We start from the raw sequence: 25,781 nt of genomic DNA on the forward strand, positions 1-25,781 counted from the left end.
GAAATACACAAGAGGCTTATTTGACAAGGGCTGAGAAAAGGAAAAGGACGAGGGGGGTCAAGTCTCTATTAACTGAAGATTAATACGCCTGAGTATTGCAAACCACTTCGAAGTTAAAACCTTAAAACAAGAAAAGAAAATGTTAGAGAAGTTTCTGCATAAACCAACTTTATGCATTAAATCAGAATTTTTTACTACCACAAACCAATAAACCCTAGGCTAGAATCATCCAAAAATCATCAGATAACCTGGAACAAGACTTCAGTCCTTCTATTCAAAACCATTGAAGAGTTTCATTCGACCATTGCAGTCATTTAATACATTCTTTTTATGTGAAAGGCACTACACATACCACAGTATAGCATAACCAAATGATTTCTGCAGCTCTGCATACACACATTATTCTTCTTCCCATGATTTCAGGCTGCGCCTCAAATGACAAGAAATTCTGACACTGATATACAACTGTAAGGGCAGTCATCTGGACCCGAAATGAGGAAAATGAGGGTTCCAGTCCCACCTCGGACACTGCCTCGCTGCGTGACCAAGGCTAAGTTATTTAAGCTCATCAGTGGAGAGAGTCTCAGAACCAAAACAAGGGCCCCTGACACACTAACTGGAAAAATGTGTGCCATCAAATTGCAAAATGGAAAGTTGTTTTTTAAAAGCTGTTCTGAGACACGTAGCAGCAGAAAACTTGGAGGGGAGTACCCTCCTCACACCCACTCCTGGCTCCCTGGAAACGCACGCTATCTCCAAGACTAAAGTGTGGACCTAAGAAAAGACCTCTACAAACGACTGTGCTATCCAGTCGCAATCAATCGCAGGCGTGCAGCTGCATTTCATGGAGCCTTTTCAATGCGATCCCAAAGACCACTGTTCAGTTTCCTCCTGGCTTCAAGGTGGGAAGAATCGAGCTTCCTCCACCCATGTGCTGCTTTTCTGGCCCTCAAGGCCAAAATGATTTCCCAGGATCCCCAAATCACAGCATCTCAGGGCTGGGAGGGGACTCAAAACTCCAGCCAGTCCAACATCCAGCCCAGAACATGAGCCCCCTCCACCTGGCTCAGCCTCAGCTTGCAGGACTTCTGTCATCAGGGCCCACTGCACTTCAGGAACAACTTAAGCTACTAATCCACCAAAAATTAAGCATCGGGGGAGGCTAGGTGGCGCAGTGGATAAGGCACTAGCCTTGGATTCAGGAGGACCTGAGTTCAAATTCAGCCTCAGACACTTGACACTTCCTAGCTGTGTGACCCTGGGCAAGTCACTTAACCCTCATTTCCCTCCTTCCCCCCAAAATTAAGCAACTATTAAACGCCTGTGTGCCCAGCCAACTAGGTGTTGGACATACAAAGACAAAAAATGAAAACTTACTTGTGAGGGCCTTACATTGTACTGGGGAAACAAGAAGTATGCACACAAATATATTCAGCATAAATATCAAGTAAATAAATATAGATGTTAAAAAGCAGTTACCTATGAGGTAGTTTGGGAGGGAAGGCACTAGCGCTTGGGGGGATCAGGAAAGGCTTCATGTAACAACAATAATAATAATTTATATATAGCATTAAGGCTTACAGAGAGCTTTGCACATGTTATCTCATTTGATTCTCCATAACAATCCTCGTAGGGAGGCCCTTAAACTCATTATTTCCACTTCATAGTTAAGGAAACCCAGGTAGACAAGGTAGGTGACTTCCCCAGGGTGACACAATTTCTAAGTGTCTGAGGCTGGATTTGAACTCAGGTCCTCCTGACCCCAGGCCCAGTGCTCTGTGCACTAGAGATGCCTTTCTTTGTTTTAAAGAGAAGGAGCTTTGTGAGGCAGAGGTAAGGCTGAAGTAACCAGGTGCAAGGGCTAGCCAATGCAAAGGCTTGGAGATGAGAGATGGCATGTCATGGGTGGAGAAGAGGAAGATGGCCTGTGTGGCTGGCTGGCAGTGTGAAGGGGAGGACAATAATGTCCTATGAGGATGGAAAGATAAGTCAAGGTCAGTTTTTGCAGGGCTTTAAAAGCTAAAAATGCAAGTTCTCACCTGAAAGGACCTAAGCATGCTAAAAGGGAAGACAACTTGTCAACGTGAGAATATATAAAAGACACACTACATACAAGGGAATGGGGGAGAGGGAGCTCGCAGAGAGGGGGGTTCAGGGCAGGCTTCACATAGGAGCAGACCCCAGCTGAGTTTCGATGGAAGCTAAGAATTCTCAGAGGTGGAGGGAAGGGAAGGGAGACGTGACAGGCATGGAGGGACGGACAGCCTGCCCAAGGGCCCAGAGGTGGAAGGCTGAGTGTTGTGTGCAGACAAGCAAGGGAAGCAAATGGGCTGGACCCTGGAGAGGACATGGAGTTGGTCTAGAGAGCTAGACTGGGGGCGGGCCGTCTTCTATACCCACACCTTTCTCTTTGCACTTACTCTCACGTATCTGCTGTCTCTGCCACCAAAGTGGCAGCTCCCTGTATCCTCAGTGTCGCGCACAGTGCAGGGCCTGTAGTGGGCGCTTAATAAATGCTTACTGTCTGATTGGAGTCAGGTTGTAATAGGCTTTAAATGCCGAAGAGGCACTTGGCTGATCCTGGCAGTGAGAGTGTGCCAATGGAGTACACTGACAGGAGGAGGAAGATGGATTTGAGAGTCCAGGAGACCAATTAGAAGACACCTGCAATAACCTAGGAGACAGTGGCTGGGCAAGAGCCAAACAAACCATGGTGTGGGATGGAAGGAAACGAGGAACATGAAGACAATGAGCACTACAAAGGGCAGGGTCATGACAGGCTTCTGGGATGACTCCCATGAACAGATGCAGAAGGAAGCAAGCAGAACCAGCAAACCATAGACACAAAGACAAAAATGGAAATGGAAAGAATTCCCCCTCCCCTAGTGGGAGAGAGGGAGGGAGGGAGGGAGGGAGGGGAGGAAGGGAGGAAGGGAGGAAGGGAGGAAGGGAGGAAGGGAGGAAGGGAGGAAGGGAGGAAGGGAGGAAGGGAGGAAGGGAGGAAGGGAGGAAGGGAGGAAGGGAGGAAGGGAGGAAGGGAGGAAGGGAGGAAGGGAGGAAGGGAGGAAGGAAGGAAGGAAGGAAGGAAGGAAGGAAGGAAGGAAGGAAGGAAGGAAGGAAGGAAGGAAGGAAGGAAGGAAGGAACATTAGGTAATTATACTGACCAAACTTGGCCCCAAAGAAATGAAAAGGAAAAAAAGCGCCTGCCTTTTCCCATTGAGGACTCCTTCCAGGGCCCCATTCTGGGCTCAGGCCCAGGTTGGTTCTGCTTCATCTGTGTCCCAGCCACACTTCTGACTCTGAGAAGTTTGCCATCATTCTGGTACCTTCTCTCCCCTGCCTCTCCATACCGCCTTCAGATCCCCTTTAGGCACTGCCTTCCCCATGAGAATGGAAGCTCTCTGAGGGAAGGGGCAGGGTTGGTTTGGTTCTTTTTGCCTACATTTGTAGGCTCAGTTCTTAGGCCAGGGTCTTTGTAGAGGCCCTGGGTGATGGTGGTGGTGAATGGCAGCCTGCATTCCCAGAGCGCTCTACCAATATGATCTCGTTTTACCTCCCAACAACCCCGGGAGGTCAGTGTTATCAATGAGAAAACTGAGGTGGAGGGAAGTTAAGGCCTTGCTGGGGTCACATGGCTAAGCGTGCCACGGCCTCAGGCAGCATTCAGACTCTGGGTCAGCACTCTGTCCACTGAAACACCACCGGCTGCCCCAGGACTGTGGGTACGGAACAGTAACTGAAAGTCATAGAGAACACTTTCCCTGGCTTCTCTCATCATCAAAGCTGCTTGATGTGGTTAATTTGGGCAAATGGTTTCTTCTTTTCCTCCTTTCTTTATCGTCTGCTATAACAAGGAGAAGGCTCTCTGGGAAGAGGGGGAGGGAGGTACAGATTGGGAAATAAAGACAATATAAAAACAACAAAAAAAACGTAGGCAAGAAGTGAAAAGGCCCCAATCAGAATGATGGAGAGAAGGGGACACAAATCTAGCGATGCTGTGGGAGCAGAAGAGACAGCTGAATGATGAGTGGGCCCGGGAGGAGGACAGGCAAATGAGGAGTTCTTTTTATCAGTATCACTGCGAACACCCTAAGAACAGCAGTGGCCAAACATCCTCCCCATAACAGCCCTACAAGAGAGATGGTGTTCGGGTGTGATTGTGCCTGGAGAAAGTAAGAGTCCCTGAGCTCCCACAGGAAGTGACATTGGAACTCTTCTCCACTAACCCCAAGTCCAACACACTCACTACCCACTGGACAACCTGGACTCTCTAGAGCCTTCCTTTTATACTGACTGAAAAACTGACCACACGCCAGCTTCCAGTGGTCCCTGATTTTCAGCTCGCCCCCTACCTCCCCAAGAGGCAAGATGGCAGGCCTAGCATTGGTCATCTTCTGATGAGACACACTCCTCAGACAAGAGAGCAGAGGGGCCAACTGCTCTGCTCCTGCCACCAAGCACTGGAGCTTCATGGGGCACACCTGCAGAGCCACATGGGCCTTTCCAATACTCCATGCTGCCTTGATGGAAAATGTGCTGCTCAGGTGAGAGAGAGAAGGAAACTAAAAGGATAGAAGTCAATGCTTAAGCAGCTGAAGAATAAAAACATGGGCTGAAATCTTAACTTCTCCAAATTCTACCTTTCTGACTTTATATAAATCACCAAGTCAATCTGGGATTCAGCTGCATCCTATGAAGATGAAGGGCCTGGGCTAAGTGACCTCAGAAGCTATGACTTCTCCCCTCCATCAATTTTCTTGTGTCCACTCTTAGTGGAAGAGGAGACAGAAGACAGGACTTCAGGCATGTCTTAAGGTCCCTTCCGGTTGGTGATCACACTGAAAGAATTAAAATTTAAAAATAACTGAATTTAAGCATCAGAAGGAACCTCTGAGATGTTGAAGTAGAAAATACTAACAACTAGTCATCCAGTATCTGCTCAGACACATCTTATAATGAGGAGCTGCTTACCTATATATATATAAAACCTATATTAGACCATTTCACTCGAGGAGAGCACAAATTATTAGAAAGTTTTCCCTTACAATAAGCCAAAATATAGCCCCCTGTAACTTCCAACCACTGGTTCTAGTTCCCTCCAGTACCCAAAAGAAAAAGTCAAATCCCTCTGCTTTATTATTTTTTTTCCATGGTCAACACAACTGAATTTATTCTTACAAAAATGACAATGAGAGGCATATACTCTTTTTTACAAAAAAACTGTTTTGTTTTGCGGGGCAATGAGGGTTAAGTGACTTGCCCAAGGTCACACAGCTAATATGTATCAAGTGTCTGAGGCCAAATTTGAACTCAGGTCCTCCTGAATCCAGGGCCAGTACTTTATCTACCATGCAATCTAGCTGGTATAGACTCCTTTTTTTGTTTTGATTTGATTTTGGGGGTTTTTGCAGGGCAATGGGGGTTAAGTGACTTGCCCAGGGTCACACAGCTTAGTAACTGTCAAGTGTCTGAGGTCACACTTGAACTCAGGTGTTCCTGAATCCAGGGCCATTGCTTTAACCACTGCGCCACCTAAGTGCCCCTTGGTATATACTCTTAATGGAAACATCTTATTTATCATGATTACTGAGCTTTATGCACTTGTAACTTCTTGGTTTCCTGATGACTGACTTTCATTTGATCCTACTGTTGTTGTCTGTCTGCATGTTGGCTGCCTTACTCATTTTTATTTGATTTATACTTTGCTGTTTCTTCCCCATCTGCTCCCTTAGCTTTGTCATCTTGACTCTTACCCTCTGCTTCCTTAGTTGCTGATGTAACTCATACCAGCCTTAATTTCGTCTTCTCATATCCCACCTATCATCATTTAGCACACATCAGCTAGCCAGTCATACTTTATCTCCTGCTTCATGGTAAGCATGTCCTCAGTCAATCAGAGGTCTTTCCAGACCTTTGAATTTACTAGTATAGGGAAGTTTCAGTTTAGAACTTGTTCCACTGATAAAGCTGAGTCACCCATAGCTTAATAATGAAAAAATGTATTAAGCCTTCACAATTTACAAGATGCTATGGATCCTAGGGATAAAAATGAAATCCCTCTGCTTTAAAACAGTCTTTCAAGTATTTAAGCTAGCTGTCATCACACCCACCCCTCCAAAGGCAAGACTTCAAGATCCCTCACCATTTTGTCCCTATTCCTCTAGATTGGCTCCATTGGGGGGGTGGGGGGGGGTGGATGAGGGTTAAGTGACTTGCCCAGGGTCACACAGCTATAGATTGGCTCCATATTAATCCTTCTCTCAGATTCTGGACCCTAAAACCAGATGTGATCTAACCAGGGTAAGCAACTCTACAACTATTGCTTCTTATAATCTGAACACTACACTTTACAAAATGGCCTTCACAGAATAGAAGCTCTTTCTTGGAGGGCAGAGGCCCCCCTCATGATGTCTTTGTATCCTCAGTGTCAGGCTCAGTCAGCCCCTAATGCTTAAAGAATGGGATTTACCTTTTTATAAGCCACAACCAATTAAGAGCCCAAGTGTATGATCAACTAAATCCATGGTCATTTTCACATCAACTACTGACATCTTTTCCATCCTGCACTTGATTAAGCTAAGTGCATGACTTACTCCTATTGAAATATCATCTTATTAGCTCCTGACCTGTTAACATCTTGTTGGATGTCAACTGTACCATCTAATACGTTAGTGCTCCCTCCAAGTTCTGTATCACTCAAAAATTAAATAAACATGTCATTGATCTCCAACATGCCCAAAACAGAACTCACCCCCTTGAAACCTATGGGTCCTCCAAACCAGCCCCATTCTACTGAGGGAACTACCATCCTCCTCGTCACCCAGGTTTGCAAACTCAGTCACATCCTCATTTTTCTCTCTTCCTCAAATTGAATCAAGGGTCAAGTCCACGACATCCTTCACACGGAGCCCCTCCTCTTCCATCCCGCTCTAGCCACTGCTCTCGTTCAACTCTCTGTCATGTTTTGTATGGATTCTGGCATAACCCTAGTCTCCCTGCTTCCAGTCTCCCCTCTCCAAGCAACTTTCCACAGATCTGCCAGAATAAATTCCCTAAAGCACAGGTCTGACCGTAGGCCACAGTCCTGACCAACAGTCTCAAGCAGCCCCTAGGTGTCTATGGGATCCAATACACGCTCTGTGGACACTGAGAGCCCAGACTCATTCCAGACTGCTCCCCCTTCATGTGTTCATCTTATGCTCTAGCCAAACAGGCCCACCTGATCTCACCTGCTGTCTTTTCGTTGACATGGCTTAATTCATATAAGTGTGCCCAAGCTTTTCTGAACTCCGAATATCTGTCATTTCTTTGGTGCAATCATATTCCATCACGTTGAGGGGCCTCTGTGGGTTCAGCCATTCCCCAACCAAGCAGCATCCATTCTGTTTATTTCTAGGTCCCACAGAAAGGGCTGCTGGGAACATCTGGGGGGATACAGGGCCTTTTCCTCCATCTCGGAGGCATGCATATACCCCGTCATAGAAGAGGCCCTCCTGGGATTAAGGATATGGACCTTTCAGTCATTCTGATAGCTAATGTTCAATTCTTTTCCGGACCCAGTAGGGCCCAATTTGAAGTTCCACTTGCAGAATATTCATGAATCTGTCTTCCCATAATCCATCTTCGATCATCTCCACAGGGAAGACTTTAAAGCTCCTCTAGTCCCTCCCCTTCACATTACTAAGGCAGCTGGAGGAAACTGAGGTCCACGAGGCCAAGCACTCAACTGACTCTGCTCGAGCACACGTTCCCCTGTGACATACTGTGGTGCCATCCTGTGTCAGGAGCCCTCCACCTTGACAATGGAGAACTAGAGAGATCCCATGCAAACAGCACCTCACCATTTAAAAAGTGCTTCCTTCTCAGACCTAAAGGAGGGTGGGACAAGCATCATTCTCCCCATTTCTAACCCGAGGAAACAGAGATCAGAGAGGGAAGTGACTTGGCTAGGGTCACGAGGCTCAACCTCAACTCAAACCCAATCTTTGACTCTCAGTTCAGCCTAGTGCTTGGCACACAGGAGGAGCTTAACAGAAGTTTCCTGACTGACTGATTCATCTCAGGATCAGAGGTCACACATCCATCTTCCATGGCATAAAGTGTGGGGTTACTGGGTATGCATGTCAACAAACATTAAACACCACTCGTGTACAAAAAGAACCTACCTATTAGGATCAAAGAATGAAAGAAATGACCAGGATAACAACTGCCTTTCAAAACCAGGGGCATGTCTGATGAGTCTTAATAAGTCATATTACTTTATCACCGAAGATGATTATTGCTACTGTTTTAAATCTGTAGGTATCTCTTTCTAAAATAACTGAAAACATCTTGTTTTTTCTCCCTCTGGTAGGCTCAATCTGAAGTCTCCTCTGCCTGACCTTACTCATTCAGTCTACTAACTAAGACACTAAGCCTAAAAAAAGATGGATAAGAGAAACGAGGAAAGGGTTAGGAGAGAAAGTACAATGGTCCCAGATGACAGATGTTAAAGTAAGAATGAAAAGCATTTCTACTCAACCTGGAGGGCTTGTCTGCAATGAAATGGCCACTGAGGGGGAGGAGAGAAAGGGCTGACAAGAGTGAAACCACAGCATCCAAAACATTCACTTTTTAGCTTTCTCTGAAGCCTGGCTTTCCCAGAAAGTAAAGAATCTACTTACTCTGAGTCTAACACAGCCTCTTCGGGAACCTCTCATCATTTTGTCCTTGGACTGAAAGAAAAACAAACAAAAAAAATCATAAGATATTTATATTATGAATAAAATATACCCCATTTATTATGTCAGATTTTTCTTTTACTATATAATCTATTTCAGAAGTATCTTGGGATGAAAAGACAAGATGTTAGAGCCATCCCCCTGAATTTGCAAAGGACAAAGAAATTAAAAATAACGGTATGAAACTATTCCTATCTTACAGTTCTCTACTCTTCAAGGCTAACATGCTGTTCATAATAACAGGACACTTTTTCTAGCTCTTTAAGATTTTTACAAAGCACTTTCCTCACAACAATCCTGTGAGATCTCCATTTTACAAAGGAGGGAACCACTGCTCAGAGACTTGAAAAGACGTGTCCAGGAATCACAGCATTGGGAAGTGACGTCAGGGCTCAAACCTCAAATCTTTGACAATTTCAAGACATGTGTAATGACGCTAAAGTAATACTTCATTTAAAGTCCAAGGAATTAGGGTCTCAATGAGCTGGATTTCCCTCCATACTACCAGAGAAAGATAGTATATGAATATGAATATAATGAATGATAATAACATGAATTATACAATAATAATCAATAACTAAGAAAAACCAAAAACTTTTCAGACTATAGACTTATCATATATATAGACTTCTATTTCATTTTTTTAATACATCTATTGAGTATTACTATGGAATAGTAATAGAAGTTTGGCCTGGTGGATAGAGCTGGCCTTAGAAATGAGACCAGAAAAAGGGCAGGGGGGGCCAGCCAAGATGTTGGAGGAAAGGCAATGACTTGCCTGAGCTCTCCCCAAGACCCTTCTAAATAACTTTAAATAATGCCATAAGACAATTCCTGTTGCAGCAGACAGGGCGAGACAATTTAGAAAGTCAGCAAGAAAGGTCTGTTGTACTGGGGTGAGAGTGGACCGCAGTGCAGGCCGAACCAGCACAGACCCGGCCCCATTCCCAGCAAACCGGGAGCAGGCCTTGAGGGCCTCTGAATCTGCTGCAGAAATGAGACTCCAATTCAAGTCCCACCAATGACATATATTTACGTCTCTCCCTACCTCTGCAAAGGAGTGAGGCAAAACCTTCCTGAGAAATTTAAAACGAAAACTGCATAGGTCTGTGTTGTTGCAGCATAAACCCACAACAGTATTATTCTGACATGACAGTGATTAGACTAATGATAAGCAGTGGGAGAAAAAATTGCTACCCCTTCCCCACCTACTGCATTACCAGTACCAGAAAATACTACATGAATTTTGCCAACCTATGCAAACAAAGATGGCAGGAACACACGATAAAGAGGAAGGATATCTATTTTTGTATCTCCAAATTTGGACAATCTCCTCTGCAGGGAGGACATTTTGCAAATGATAAACGTAAACATTTCCTGTGTGGTTTTAGGTGTATTTGCCACCTCTTTGGGCCTCAATTTCCTCATCTGTAAAATGAGGAGTGGAGATCTCTGAAGAGATCTTATCCTACACATGTCCATATGTACACATGACTCTATTCATAAAGAAAAGAGTTCTGTGGGTCATCTTTTTTTCATAAACTTGTTTCTTTTTTCTTCTTTTTTTAAAAAAATCTTTAATATTAATTTTTTTAAATTCTGAATTCCAGATTCTCTCCCTCCATTCAATGCCTCCCCCACCCATTGAGAAGGCAAACAATACAGAATCAATTATACATGTGAAATCACACCAAAATATTTCCATATTTGTATGTTACCTCCCAAAACAGTGGAAAGAATATGCTTGAAATTGTACTCAAGAGTTCATCAGTTCTCTCTCCTAAGGTGGATAGCATAATTCATCATGAGTCCCTGAGAATTATCTTGGATCATAGTATTAATCAGAGTAGCTAAGTCTTTGGTCATCATATAATACTGCTGTTACTATGTACAATGACCTCTCTTTGTATCAATTCATACAGTTCTTCCCAGATTTGTCTGAAAACATCCTGCTCATCATTTCTTTTTCTTTTCTTTTCTTTTTTTTTTTTTTGGTGGGGCAATGAGGATTAAGTGACTTGCCCAGGGTCACACAGCTAGTACGTGTCAAGTGCCTGAGGATGGATTTGAACTCAGGTCCTCCTGAATCCAGGGCCGGTGCTTTATCCACTGTGCCACCTAGCTGCCCCTCATTTTTTTTCCCTGCTCATCATTTCTTATAGCACAACAGTATTCACAATTATACATAGCCATTTGTTTAGCCATTCCCTAATTGATGGGCACTCCTTCAATTTCTAAAAAGAGCCGCTACAAATTTCAAAAAGAGCTGCTACAAATATTTTGTACATATAGGTAGGTCCTTTTCTTTTTTCTTTGATCTCTTTGGAATACAGAGCTAGTAGTGGTATTGCTGGGTCACAGTTTTATAACTCTTTGAGCACAGTTCCAAATTATTCTCCATAATGGTTGTGTGGTAAAAAACGGAAGTTTTAGCTGAGAGTTGAGCGCATGCTACTGAAGCAGCTCTTGAAGGACTGCCCTTTTTGGGGAGGAGACCATGACGAACGGCAGTGTGCTGCCCGGAGAGCGTGGCCAAGCATGCTGTATTTCTGGGACTCCAACTTAAAACTGAGAGTGAGAACAGAAGTTGGTGCTCTGTCTCGCACACTCTGGCTTGATGGTGCACACTTTGGTGATGGGCTCTGGTTCTCAGTCTGGCAGGCAGTTTTGGGATTCAGTGAGTCTTCTAAAAGAATATAGACTAAGCTTAGATCTAGGATTATTCATCTGTATTTCTACTTTCCTATTTCCCTAATCGGTATCACCTGTTTGTTGTCTAAACAATAAAGGCTAATCTCTCACTGATTAAAGCTCAGAGGCTTCTTTTTCTTAGTGGTCTGGGAGATATATAAGGGAAAAAAGGGGAGTTTAATGATCTTATATCCAATTTTAAATCTCACAGTTGGAATTCAAAATTCCATCAACAGTGCATCAATACACCTATTTTTCCACATCCCACATTCCACAACATTTGCCATTTTCCTTTTCTTTCAGGTTAGCCAATCTATTAGGTGTAAAGTGGTACCTCAGAGTTGTTTTAATTTCCATTTCTTTAATCAATCATGATTTAGAGCATGTTTTAATATGACTACAGATAGCTTTGATTTCTTCTTCTGAAAACTACCCGTTTATATCCTTTGACCATTTACTGATTGGAAAATTATTTGTATTTTTATAAATTTGACCTAGTTCTCTAAATATTTGAGAAATGAGGCCCTTATCAGAGAAACTTGCTATAAAAAACAATTTCCCTAGTTTCTGGCTTTCCTTCTAATCTTGGCTGCATTTGTTTGTGTAAAACCTTTTTTTTTTTTTTTTGGCAGGGCAATGGGGGTTAAGTCACTTGCCCAGGGTCACACAGCTAGTAAGTGTCAAGTGTCTGAGGCCAGATTTGAACTCAGGTACTCCTGAATAGAGGGCCGGTGCTTTATCCACTGTGCCACCTAGCTGCCCTGTGTAAAACCTTTTTAATTCCATGTAATCAAAAAAATCCATTTTACTTCCTGTGATCCTCTCTTGTTTGATTATAAACTTTTATTATCCATAGATCTGACAGGTAAAATTTTCCATGCTCCCCTAATTTACTTATATCACCCATTATGCCTAAATCATGTATCCATTTTGAACTTATCTTGGTATATGGTGTGAGATGTTAGTCTATGCCTAGTTTCTGCCAAACTGTTTTCCAGTTTTCCCAGCAGTTTTTGTTAAATAGTGAGTTGAGGGGCAGCTAGGTGGTACAATGGATAAAGCACTGGCCCTGGATTCGGGAAGACCTCAGTTCAAATCTGGTCTCAGACACTTGACACTAGCTTTGTGACCCTGGGCAAGTCACTTAACCCTCATTGCTCTGCCCCTCCCACCCCCAAAAAAGTGAGTTGACACAAAAGCTCAGATCTTTAGGTTTCTCAAACACTAGATTACTATGATCACTTACTACTATATATTGTGTATCTAATCCATTCCACTGATCCACCACTCTTTCTTAGGCAGCACCAGATTGTTTTGATGATTACTGCTTTGCAATATAGTTTGAAATTTGTTACTGGTAGGTCACCTTCCTTCACATTTTTTAATTGATTCCCTTCTTAACCTTTTATTCTTTTTATTATTTTTTCTAGTGTTATAAAATAAGTCTTGGGTAATTTGATTAGTATGACACTGAATAAGTAAATCAGTTTAGGCAGAACTGTCATTTTTATTATATTAACAGTCCACCCATGAGCAATTAATATTTTTCCAGTTGTTTGGATCAGTCTTTATTGGTGTGAAAAGTGTTTTGTAATTGTATTCATATAATTCCTGGATTTGTCTTGGCAGATAGACTTCCAAGTATCTTATATTGTCTATAGGTATTTTTAATGGAATTTCTCTTTCAATCTCTTCCTGCTGGGTCTTATTGATAATATATAGAAATACTGATGATGTACGTGTGTTCACTTTACATCCTGCAACTTTGCTAAAGATGTTCATTATTTCAACTAGTTTCTTAGTTGATTCCCTAGAACTCTCTAAGCATATCATTTGCAAAGATAGTTTTGTTTCCTCATTACCTATTCTAAATCCTTCGGTTTCCTTTTCCTTTCTTATTGATATAGCTAACATTTCTAATACTATCTTGAATAATGATTATGATAATGGGCATCCTTGCTTCACCCCATTCTTCACTCCTGATCTTACTGGGAAGGCTCCTAGCTTTATCACCATTACCAAGAATGCTTGCTGATAGTTTTAGATAGAAACTATCATTTTAAGGAAAGCTCCATTTATTCCTATGTTTTCTAGTGTCAAAAAGTCTTTTCTGCATCTATTGAGATCATATGATTTCTATTGGTTTTGTTATTGACATGGTCAATTATGCTAATAGTTTTCCTAATATTAAACCAGCCCTGTATTCCTGGTATAAATCCCACCTGGTCATGGTGTATAATTCTTGTGATATACTACTATAATCTCCTTGCTAGTATTTTAAAATTTTTGCATCGACATTTATTAGGGAAATTGGTCTGTAGTTTTCTCTCTCTGAATTTTAGCTTTTGGTTTAGGTAAGAATAACATATTTGTTTCATAAAAAGAATTCAGTAAGACTCCTTCTTCATCTATTTTTCCAAATTGTTTATAAAGTATTGGAACTGTTCTTCAAATGTTTCCTATAATTCATTTGTGAATCCATCTGGCCCCCAGGATTTTTTTCTTAGGAAGTTCATTGATGGCTTGTTCAATTTCTTTTTCTAAGATGGGGTTATTTAAGTATTCAGTGTCCTCTCCTGTTAATCTGGGCAATTTATATTTTTGTAAACATTCATCAATTTCACTTAGATTGTTACATTTAATGGCATTTAATTGGGCAAAATAGTTCCTAAAAATGACTAATTTCCTCTTCATTGTTGGTAATTTTATTGCATTATGAACTGAAATTATTTAATATTTAATATTTCTGCCTTTGTACATTTGATTTTGAAGTTTTTATGTCCTAATATATGGTTTTTCCTGTAGGTACCATGTGCTGCTGAGAAAAAGGTATACTTTTCTATCTCCATTCAATTTTTTTCAGAGGTCTATCATATCTAACTTTTCTAAAATTCTAAAAAATAAATAAATATAAAAAATAAAATAAAATAAAATTCTACTCACCTCCTTAACTTCCTGTTTATTTTGTGGTTACATTTATCTAGTTCTGAGAGGGAAAAGTTGAGGTCCCCCACTAGTATAGTTGTACTTTTTATTTCCTTCTATAACTCACTTAACTTCTCCTTTAAGGATTTGGATATTATGCCACCTTGGTGCATATGTTTAATATTAATATAACTTCACTGTCTATGGTACTTTTTAGCATGATGTATTTTCCTTCCTTCTCTTTTTTTTTTTTGGTGAGGCAATTGGGGTTAAGTGACTTGCCCAGGGTCACACAGCTAGTAAGTATTAAGTGTCTAAGGCCGGATTTGCACGCAGGTCCTCCTGATTCCAGGGCCGGTGCGCTATCCACTGTGCCACCTAGCTGCCCCCTCCTTATCTCTTTAATTAGATCTATTTTTGCTTTTGCTTTGTCTGAGATCATCATTGCTACCCCTGCTTTTTGGATAGATTCTGCTTCAAGCCCTTACCTTTATTCTCTGTTTCACATGTGTCTTGTAAACAACATACTGTAGGATTCTGGTTTTTAATCCATTCTGCTATCTGCTTCCATTTTATGAGTTCATCCCATTCACTTTCATAGTTATTATTACTAACTGCATTTTCCCCTCCATTCTATTATTCCTCTTATTTATCCTTCTCTTTGTCCTTTCACCCTTTCCCTCCTCACCAGTGTTTTGTTTCTGACCACCGCCTCCCCCAACATGCCCTCCCCTATATCAGTCGTCCTCCTTTTCTTAATTTCCTCCCCTCCTACTTCCCTATAGGGTAAGGTAGATTTCCATATCCAACTGACTGTGTATGTTATTCCCTCTTTGAGCCAATTCCAATGAGAGTAAGGTAAGTGATGCCCACTGCCCCACCCCCCATCTTCCCCTACACTGTAATAGGTCTTCTGTGCTGCTTCATGCGAGATAATTTATCCCATGCTACCTCTCCTTTCCTTCTGCTCCCAGTGTAATCCTTTTCTCACCCCTTTTTTTTTATATCATTCCATCAGTCACTCTATAAATACTGTGCACTCTATATATACTCTTTCTAACTGTTGTAACAATTGGAATGACACCACCTGCTGGAGACTTACTGTGTAGGAAAGCTCCAACATGAGGAGAGGGCCTCTGAGGGCAGGACCATGCGTCTTTTCTTTAGCCTCAGGAAGTGACATTTGTATCCTCATTCAAATCTGGCCTCAAACACTTGAAACTTACTAGCTGTATGACCCTGGGCAAGTCACTTAACTTAATTTCACTTAAGTGAAATCACTGAATGACCATTTTAATCCCCTAAAGGATTATGCTCAGTTTCACTGGGTAGGTGATTCTTGGTTGCACTCCCACCTCCTTTGCTTTCTGAAATATCACATTCCATGCCCTCAGAACCTTCAGTTTAGAAGCTGCTAAATGCTCTGTAATTCTAATTGTAGCTCCACAATATTTGAATTGTTTCTTTCTGGCTGCTCCTTGACCTGCAAGTTCTGGAATTTGGTTTTAATGTTCCTGGGAATTTTAATTTTGGGATCTCTTTCAGGAGGTGATCAGTGGATGCTTTTAATGTCTACTTTTACCCTCTAGTTCTAGGACATCAGGGCAATTTATTTTGAGAATTTCTTCAAGTATGATATCCAGATCTTTTTTTTTTTATAATGCCTTTCAATAATTCTTAAGTTATCTCTCCTGGATCTATTTGCCAGATCAGTTGTTTTTCCAATGAAATATTTTACATTTTTAATTTCTTTTGGTTTTGTTTAATTGATTCTTTTTTTTTTTTTTTTTTGGTGAGGCAATCGGGGTTAAGTGACTTGCCTAGGGTCACACAGCTAGTAAGTGTTAAGTGTCTGAGGCTGTATTTGAACTCAGGTCCTCTTGACTCCAGGGCCAGTGCTCTATCCACTGCACCACCTAGCTGCCCCATGTTTGATTGATTCTTGATGTCTCATGGAGTCATTAGTTTCCACTTGTCCAGTTCTAATTTTTAAGGAGTTATTTTCTATTAGCTTTTAAAACTCATTTTCCATTTGGCCAATTCTACTTTTATGTTGTTTTCTTCAATAAATTGTTGTACATATTTTTCCATTTTTTTTTTTTTGGTGCTTCCTTTATCAAGTTGTTACTTTTTTTCCCCATGATTCTCTTGCATCATTCTCATTTTTTTCCCCAATTTTCTTATCTCTTATTTGATTTTTTTTTTTTTTGAGATGCAATGAGGGTTAAGTGACTTGCCCGGGTTCACATAGCTAGTAAGTGTCAAGTGTCTGAGGCCGGATTTGAACTCAGGTCCTCCTGAATCCAGGGCCGGTGCTTTATTCACCACGCCACCTTGCAACCCCCATCTTATTTGATTTTTAAAGTCCTTTTTGAGCTCTTCCAGGAATTGTTTTTGAGACTGAAGCCAATTTTCTCTTTTTGGGGAGGGTGGGGGGCTTTGAATGTAGGTGGTTTTTTGTTTTTTTTTTTTGCTCAGGGCAATGGGGGTTAAGTGACTTGCCCAGGGTCACATAGCTAGTAAGTGTTAAGTGTCCGAGGCTGGATTTGAACTCAGGTCCTCCTGAATCCAGGGCCGGTGCTTTATCCACTGCGCCACCTAGCCGCCCCGGAATGTAGGTGTTTTAACATTGTTGTCTTCTGAGGTCATGTTTTGATCTTCCCTTTTCCTATAACTTTCTATGGTCCGGTTCGGGGATGGGGGGGTGTGTGTGCTCATTTTTCCCAGCCTGTTTGGAGCTCTGTTCTAGAGGTGGAGGGAGCATCATCCTCAGATTTTCGCGCCAGAGACTACAGACCATGCACAGGTGCTGCAAGGGGTCTGGCCATTTATCTGGCTCTGTGCTGGAGCCCCTTGAGAGGGCTGATGCTGCAATGGGGCCATGGGGGGCAAGGAGGACTAGCTGGCCACTCATCTGTTGCTGGCCTAGAAGGAGCCTGCTGCTGTGCCCTTGGCGAGCCTGGTGCTACACTAGGACCATGGGGGGATGAGAACCATGTTACTTCATTGAGGCTCATGGGGTAACCTGGCCATTCACAGTGCTGGGGCCACAGTGGGGCCTGGCCACTTGCCTGGTGTTGCACTGGGGATCTGCTGGGGCTGGGGGGCTGGTGCTACACTAAGATCAAAAGGTGAAGGTGGGGGTGTGGTGCTGTGCTGGGGCCCAAGGCACAGCTAGTCTGGTGCCTGCTGCTGCACTGGGGCCAAGGGGCCTCAGTCACTGACCTACGCTAGAGCTCAGGGCCTCCCCCAGCTTGCTGCTGACTTGCTGCAATACTGCCTGCCTTGTACTGAAATAGATCTTTCCTGCTAAACTTCCAGATTTTCTTGGGCTGAAAAGTCTTTCTGCCCCATCTTTTTGTTTGCTCTACCTTTCCAGAATTCATTTTGAGATGCTATTTTATAGCCACTGGAGGTGAATTTGGTGGAGTTCAGGTGATTTCCTGCTCACTCTGCCATCCTGGCTCCAGTCGTTCATTAATTCTTAAATTATCTCTCTCTATTTTCCAGGTCAGCTGTTTTTCCAATATTTTGGAACAAAAGAAATGGAGACTGATTCTTTTGTTTAGCTCAGTGAACTAATAGCATCAAACCACACCCAGATACTGGACTTCACCTCTGCCCTTCAGCTAGTATTTACTTTCCCCTTTAATTTGGATCACCTTCAAGTCATTTCAACCAAAGAATTGAATGATACTAACGAATTAGCTTTGATCAATGCATAATGACCAGCCTCTATCAAAAGAGGATAAAACCCTTGCCACCAGATGGTTGAGGGTCTTTGCTCTTGGCCTCCTCTTGACCCACTCCCTTGGCTCAGAATGTTATCTTTTGGTGTGAGCTCTTCATTGGACAGTGTGTGTTTTGTACGTCTTCTGAACTCTCTTTGAGACCATGTGCTGTCTTAGAGACAGCATGGGTCTGGGGCTTTTCTCCTGCTTGTGCTAACTGCCATGCAGTCAATTCTTTACTGGTATATATATGATATTAATTAATAATAAATGGTCACTACCAAAATAGGTGCAATAGTCTGACTCCCAAAGCCGTTATCAAAAGTACCAACCATTATGGAAAGGGGGCCAGAGGCAACCAGTCCCACCACCACCAGTAGCTACCACCAATGGTGCACTCAAGTCAGTCTAGCTAAAACAGAAAGGCACTCTTAAGGAGAAAAAGGAAGGTCAAATCACTTGCCCACTACCACCTTGACCACAGCTTCTCCTCAGACCCAGGACCTTGTACTCAAGTACTCAAGCCTAGCACATTTTATTCAAGAGAGCCCCATGAATCACCTAACCCAAATCACCGGTCCTGCTTTAGCATGATCCCCACAGCCATCATCGGGGGGAGCAACCTTTAAGGAAATGACAACACCGGCAACTGCCCCCACAACTGCTACAATCCCCGGCACCCCAATAGCCACAGCTACTTTAAAAAGACCTGGAGGGGGCAGCTAGATGGCGCAGTGGTTAAAGCGCTAGCCCTGGATTCAGGAGTACCTGAGTTCAAATCCGGCCTCAGACACTTGACACTTACTAGCTGTGTGACCTTGGGCAAGTCACTTAACCCCCATTGCCCCGTCAAAAAAAAAAAAAAAAAAGACCTGGAAAAGAAAGTCATCGTTGGCCCCATTAAACATCTCAACATCAGAAAGAGCTGGTTCTTAATGAAAATGACAGTAAAGATGTTTAGCCTTTGACACTGTGCCCTGGTGACCACTGGGACCTCTCCAAATGTCCTACAGGGCATGTCCCTCCCCATTAGATCCTGAGTTCCCTAAGAGCAGAGGCTGTGTTGCTTTTCTATTTGTACAGTGTTTTGCACATAGTAGGGGCTTAATAAATGCTTCTTCATTCACTCCTAGAGTCAAGGGGAAGAAAAGGAAGTAACCACAAGCTCTTCCCATGGAAAGCCCTCCCCCTTCCCTTCAGGTTCTCCAGGCTTCTCCAGGAAGCCTGCTGTGCCTTGACTTCCTCCTCCTGAACATCTCTAGCACAAATCATAGCCTGACCGTTGTTAATGACAGCAGCAGCAGGTCACTTTTAGATCATGTGTTCCATACATCAACTCCTTGGATTTTCACAAGAACCCAGTAAGCCCAACTTCCCAGCCTCAAATTTTCTACTTGATTTGCAAAATGCTTTCAGGCCTCACTTCTATTCAATACTTAATGATGATTATTAAGTGATAGAAGCAGCATTTATCCCAATGTTAAATATTCAGGTTTCCTGCCAGACCAAACAGCAGCATCTGATGGTAATCCCTGCTGCCTCCCACTTTTCTTAATGCAGTGTTCTCCCCCAAGTGACAATTATATTTAAGTTCAAAACACCCAGATACAAGCTCAGAACAGCACCAGAGCAAATAGAGGCCATCGTAATGGAAAGTATCTGGCAAATGTACCAATATTCAATGAGAAAAAGCAGAGAGTAATATTTTAAACTCAATTAGGAAAAACTCAACCAAAAAAAAATACACTGAATTGCCTAGCCAGTCACACTGAACTGGGTGGAGGGAAAGAAGAGGAGAAAAAAGAACAGATTTGGTATCTTTAATTTTTTGTTTGGCAGGGCAATGAGTGTTAAGTGATTTGTCCAAGGTCACACAGCTAGGAAGTGTTAAGTGTCTGAGGTCGAATTTTAACTCAGGTCCTCCTGAATCCAGGGCCAGTCCTTTATCCACTGCCCACCCCCCCCAGCTGTCCCCCTAAATTATTTTTAAAAATAGAACAGGACTTTCTAGCTGATCATCAGCATCTGAAATGCCTGAGAGACTTTTCTACAACCACACCTGAAACCACGCCCAGAATCCAGAGCCACGCCCAGAATCCAGAGCCACGCCCAGAATCCAGAGCCACGCCCAGAATCCAGAGCCACGCCCAGAATCCAGAGCCACGCCCAGAATCCAGAGCCACGCCCAGATGACATTCCAAGAATCATCTGAGAAGACTTGCAAAGACTTAAATAGACATTTTCCTGCTTTCCTTTCCCCACTGCATACACTATTTGTAATATTCGCCTCCTAAAGGGGACTGCCCTCTTTCATTTTTTTTGTCAATGCATCCTTCAAATTCTCTTCTCTCTTTTCATTCCCCTTTACACTGTTAGTCATCATAGAGCCCTTTATAAGTAATTGTCATGTTATTGCTTCATTTAAGGAAACTGTTTCTTAAGGAAGCACAGGAGGGTTTGTGAGAAAATAAGGGGTTTGGGAAGGCCCAGAGGCCCACCCCCACCCCTCCCCATTGGAGGGGATTATACTAAAATTGATTGGACTGACTTTGCTGATTGACTCACTTGAAGTGGACTTGATTGAAACCCCACTTACCTGAGCCTGGCTCTCAGGGGTGGGTTCTCTGACCTCAGCACACTCTGCTCATGGACCGCCCTCAAGTCCAGTGAACCTAAGGATTTGGGTGATACTGGCCAATTAGTTTGGAGCTGTGTGTAGGGACTGCCTCTGCTCTGGATCCCAGAGGAGCTTCCACTCTCAATTCGTCTCTTGGACAGGCTCATGGTGAAGGACTTAGAGGAAGAAGCAGGCCAGGCTGCAGCTCTAGGCTAGATAGGCCTTTTCTTAACTTTCTGAGCCAGGTGTTCTCTTTTTACTAATACTTGGTATGCTTTAATAAATGCTTAATGCCCCAAACTGGTCCTAAAGCCTCTAATTTATAAGTAACAAATATATTAGAAAGCTCAGCTAATTTTCCCCAAACTTAGGACAGAAATAAGGTGACCACATATAGTTTTACTCACAACAGGTTTGAAATAAACACCAGCAGATCTGGCATTTAAGAGATCACTAGTCAGGGGGCAGCTAGATGGCGCAGTGGATAGAGCACCGGCCCTGGAGTCAGGAGTACCTGAGTTCAAATCCGGCCGCAGACACTTAATACTTAACTAGCTGTGTGACCCTAGGCAAGTCACTTAACCCCAATTGCCTCACTTTAAAAAAAAAAAAAAGAGAGAGAGATCACTAGTCACATTGCAGGGTTTCCTGAGATCTGAAAGCAGACTGTAAAGGGCTGACAGGTGAGAGGGGGAAGTAGATGCAGTGAGTATAGAGAGCTTCCTCCAGGCAGCAAGGCAGCTTAGTGGATACAGTGCTGGAGAAGTCAGGAAGACCTAAGTCCAAACCCAGCCTTGGGCACTCATTAGCTGTGTCACCCTGGAAGCCACTTAACCTGTATTTGCCTTAATCCACGGTTGAAGGAAATGGCAAGCCACGTCAGTATATTTGCCAAGAAAACCCCATACACGTCATGAAGACTCACACACAATTGAACTACTGAACAACAAATGGCTGTGCAGGAGAGAAGAAATAACAGATCATAGGTAGAAGAGATGGCAAGGGTTTTTTTAAGGACAGAGGAAATACGTGAATGTTTGAAGGCAATTAGAAACAAACCAATGTAGGGAGAGGATGGGATCAAGGGTACTTATAAAAGGGTTGGCCTTGGCAAGGAGATGGGCTACTTCATTGTCAGAGAGGAAAGGAGGAGAGAGTGAAGGATGATGTCAAGGGTTTTTGAGATGAAGGGGAGAAGACAGAGCTCAATCAATCAATCAATAAACATTTATTAAGCACCTACTATGTGCTTAGCACTGAGGACAGAAAGAGAGACAAAAGACCCTGACCTCAAGGAGCTTATAATTTACTAATAACCTCATCAACAGTCTACCAGGAGGTGGAATGAAGGGGATGTGTGAGGGGCTTGAAGAGACTTACATAAGAGTAAACTTCAAAGACGGTGGTGAAGGGATAGACCCACACTGCAGGCCCCGCCCACACTACGGCTCTACTCACTGGAATGAGCCACCAAGGCCCCCAGCAGATCCCCCAGATTAAGTATTTTGATTCATCTACTACCTTTTGCCATCCCTAGGGCAGGAAAAGTAGACTCCCCTTCTAAATTATCCTCCTTATCCCTTGTTACTTATCAGCTGCCTAGGAATAAAGACCCCCCTCCCAAGTCTTATTCTCATCCCAATACTCCTCAACCCTCCCCTCCACAAGACCTATTCCAACTCTGCCCACTGCTTCTACTGTGCCCTTTGGAATTCTCATTCCACAAGGAATAAATGTCCCTTCTCACACTCTTTCCATTGACTGGCACAGACAGTAGCTGGCTTCCCCCAAGTGACACTGGATCTTTGACCAGCGTTGGCTATATCTTCTCCCATTATCCCTCCACCTCCCATTATCCATCCTCTGCTACAGTGGTCCTACAAGTGGAGATGGAATGATCCTTATTTCTAATTGCCACTTCCAGCTTCTAGACTTTTAGCACCAACACTCAGCAATCTTTCCTCTCAGAGAGTCAGACGTTGGTTGTAAGCAGGCAGTTGCACGTAAGCAATAAGAAAGTCCAAAGAATAACAGGAGTAAATGATCTTCAAAGAATTATGTGATAGCAAGAAGATGGGCTGGTCACATGGCAAGGGCAAAGGTTAAAAGATAGACAGAGTCCTCCCCTTGTGAGAATATTATTACCAGGGCCCCCTGTTGAGAGAACATGGGTTGAACTTTCTAAAGTCAATTCAGTACCTGGAAGTTACCTCACAATTCATGAAGAGCCTTCTGTCAATCAGTGGGCTTGAACGCTACCAGCCAATTAGCTTGGAGCTGTGTGTGGGGACCGCCCCTCTTCCTGTCCTGCAGGGAGCTTCTGCTGGAGGAGTTTTAGGATTTTTCTCTTGGTAGCAAGATCTGCCAGATGGAGGCAGCTTTTTCTTCTCTCTCTCCCATGTAGATCTTAGCTAGGCTTCCCTATTCTTTCAGAGACACACGTTCTCTCTTTGCTAACCTCTAATACACTTTAATAAATGCTTAATGCCTAAACTGTTGCTGAAGTTTCTAATTTATAAGTAAATCCTAGCTAGCATCCCCCACACTGGGGACAGGTAAGGTGACCTCACATATTTAGTTTTAACCGCCACACCCTGTTACCTTCTCAATGCCAAGGGATAGTGAAGAAGACTATCCCATCCTTTAGCACACTGGATAGACCCTCTCTCATGAATTTATGGGTAGACATGGATAAGAGCTGACCAGGATTGTGACTCAAAGTTCTAGGGAGGCTAGAACCATACCTAGCCAATATAGAGATATATTTTTTTCATCCAACGTGACTCAGCATAGCCAGGGCTTAAATGCTTGCCATTGAACTGATTCATATTTGATTTTCCTGAGGAGAGTACACTCCCCAAGACTGGATAGTAAGCAGTTCATGGGCCCCATAGGTTTGGTCTTATTTCCACAGAGGCAGCGTGGAACAGGGGAAAGACAATTGGACCTATAGGCATGAGACCTCCATGGGAATCCAGGTTTCAGCACGAGATAGGAGAGTCAGGGGCCAAGTAGCTTTTGCCAACCACAGACACTCCTATCAGCTTCACTGCAGCCCTGCTCATGGTGAAGGCTCTGGTTAATCCTCTTCTACTTGCCTGAATAAAGATCATTTATCCCAGGGGCACAGACTTTGTTTGTTTTGCTGCTTAAGATATTAAACTGTGAGTGCTCACTGCCCACTGTGCCTACAGGGTAAGGCTCTAAGGAGCAAATACCCGCAGGATGGCCAGTCCTGGTATTCAGGCCTCCCTTGGATGCCAGCCAGGCCAGGGCTGGCCTTCATAAAATGTTAACATTCTTTTCAGTTGACTCCATCATTACCTTTCAGGCAGAAACTTAACCAAATTGCTGAATTCTCAGGGTCTTGTCCCCTTATTTGAAAAAGGCTTCCTTCCCCACCATCTGAAATCACAAGGAGACCCCAGAAAGCAAAATATCAAAGTGGAAAACTACAGACTTTCAGAGTGGGTGGAGATGGACACTGCTGAAGCTCCCCCAGGCCCCAACAGGGTATTTCATGGTATTTTTGGATTTGTTTTGAAAGGGCCACAGAGCTGTCCCTCACCTTATGGCCCAAATAGAACAAATGAGCTGGTAACAAGAGCACAGGATGGGGGCAGCTAGGTGGCGCAGTGGACAGAGCACTGGCCCTGGAGTCAGGAGTACCTGAGTTCAAATCTGGCCTCAGACACTTAACACTTACTAGCCATGTGACCCTGGGCAAGTCACTTAACCCCAACTGCCTCACTAAAAACAAAACAAAACAAAAACAAGAACACAGGATGAAAGCAGAAGTTTTAGATTCTTGCCCCACCTCCAACCCAAACCCAACAGGTGGTTTCCAACCTCAAAAAAGTTCCTTTGGAAATCAGGGAGCTTGTTCATGTGCAGAAGGTCCCAAAGAGTGCCAAGGAGAGGCCACAAAAGCCTCTAACTCCCCAAGCAGCTGAACTGAGTTTATTAGAAAGAAAACTAGCAGAACAAGGCTGTTACAAGGGTAGTCCATTAGTAAAAGAAGGCTTAATTGGGGGAAACTCTAGGAAGGCTTTTGTGGAGAAGTTCAGGGGACTTCCTTGGCACGTTCAAGGGCCAGGGAGGAGGATAGCACAAGTTTCTTTACATACTGTTATTATTGTTGTTCTTCTGATTATTATTCTAGTTAATAACACCTTCCATTTACATAGCACTTTAAGGTTTGCAAAGTACTTTATGGATTTATCTCATAAGATCCTCAAAATGATGCAGTGAGGTGGGTACTATGGGCAATATTTGCCCCATTTTGCAGATGAGGACACTGAAAATGAGGTCACAGCAGGCGAGAATGAAAGGCAGAATTCACACTGGCTTCTCCCTGCTGGAAGTCATCCTTTTGCACCCTGACACGGACCCTCCCTAAATTGACTTCAAAATTAATGCTTTCCCATAAAATAGATTTTCTAAGATAATTAGGCAAGGGTTTAAAGAGAAAGAAAGCAGAACGGGGTTAAAGGATACTTCAAGCTCCTTCCCAGCCTCTCTGGCCTTAACTCTGGACAGCTCTACCCTCCAGTCAACAGGGATGATTCTTGCTGTTTACATGATGCCATACCTTTGCTCTCTATTCCTAGAATGTCACCAAAATCAGAAGGCCTTCTCCCATCTCCCAAGGTCGTCCCCTTGTCAGGAACAATCTTCCCCTGTGGATAGCCCGTCCATACCATTTTCTTCTCGAATGCTGATGCACTTCACTGGTTAATACGGTATAAAAGGAAACAGTGGGTTCCCTTGCTTTCCCAAGTGGGGCAGCAGGAAGGAAAGAAGGTAGATCTTCACTGAAAACAATTATTAATTTTTTTAAAAAGAAGAAAAAATCTGTTACAATCTTATCCCTAATTCTAAGACCCACAAGGACAGGGACGAGGTCTGCCCTAAACCCTGGATCTTCTCCTTCAACCTGGACAGAGCCCTGCAGACAGCAGACACCTAATAAGTGTTGATTGTTCTGACTGATGCCTCCATCTATGTGAAAGTCAGCCTAAAAAGATGTGCTGTGAGGGGCAGCTAGGTGGTGCAGTGGATAAAGCACCGGCCCTGGATTCAGGAGGACTTGAGTTC

General features: G+C 43.2%; 1 protein-coding gene across 5 annotated transcripts in view; it reads right to left on the bottom strand.

Annotated features, from left to right (window-relative positions):
• OSBPL9 (oxysterol binding protein like 9) overlaps positions 1–25,781 on the bottom strand; it is a 157,287-nt gene that overhangs the window by 117,403 nt on the left and 14,103 nt on the right. For all 5 annotated transcript variants that reach the window (XR_006356317.1, XM_044001933.1, XM_044001932.1 and 2 more), the window contains exon 2: positions 8,664–8,714. Coding sequence is in view for 4 of the 5 variants with exons in the window: in XM_044001933.1 (XP_043857868.1) it covers positions 8,664–8,714 (51 nt within the window). In the remaining variant the exon portion in view is untranslated. The remainder of the gene's footprint in view (positions 1–8,663; positions 8,715–25,781) is intronic.

The sequence above is a fragment of the Dromiciops gliroides genome, chromosome 4 (assembly GCF_019393635.1).
Source record: "Dromiciops gliroides isolate mDroGli1 chromosome 4, mDroGli1.pri, whole genome shotgun sequence".
Classification (NCBI taxonomy): Eukaryota; Metazoa; Chordata; class Mammalia; order Microbiotheria; family Microbiotheriidae; genus Dromiciops; species Dromiciops gliroides.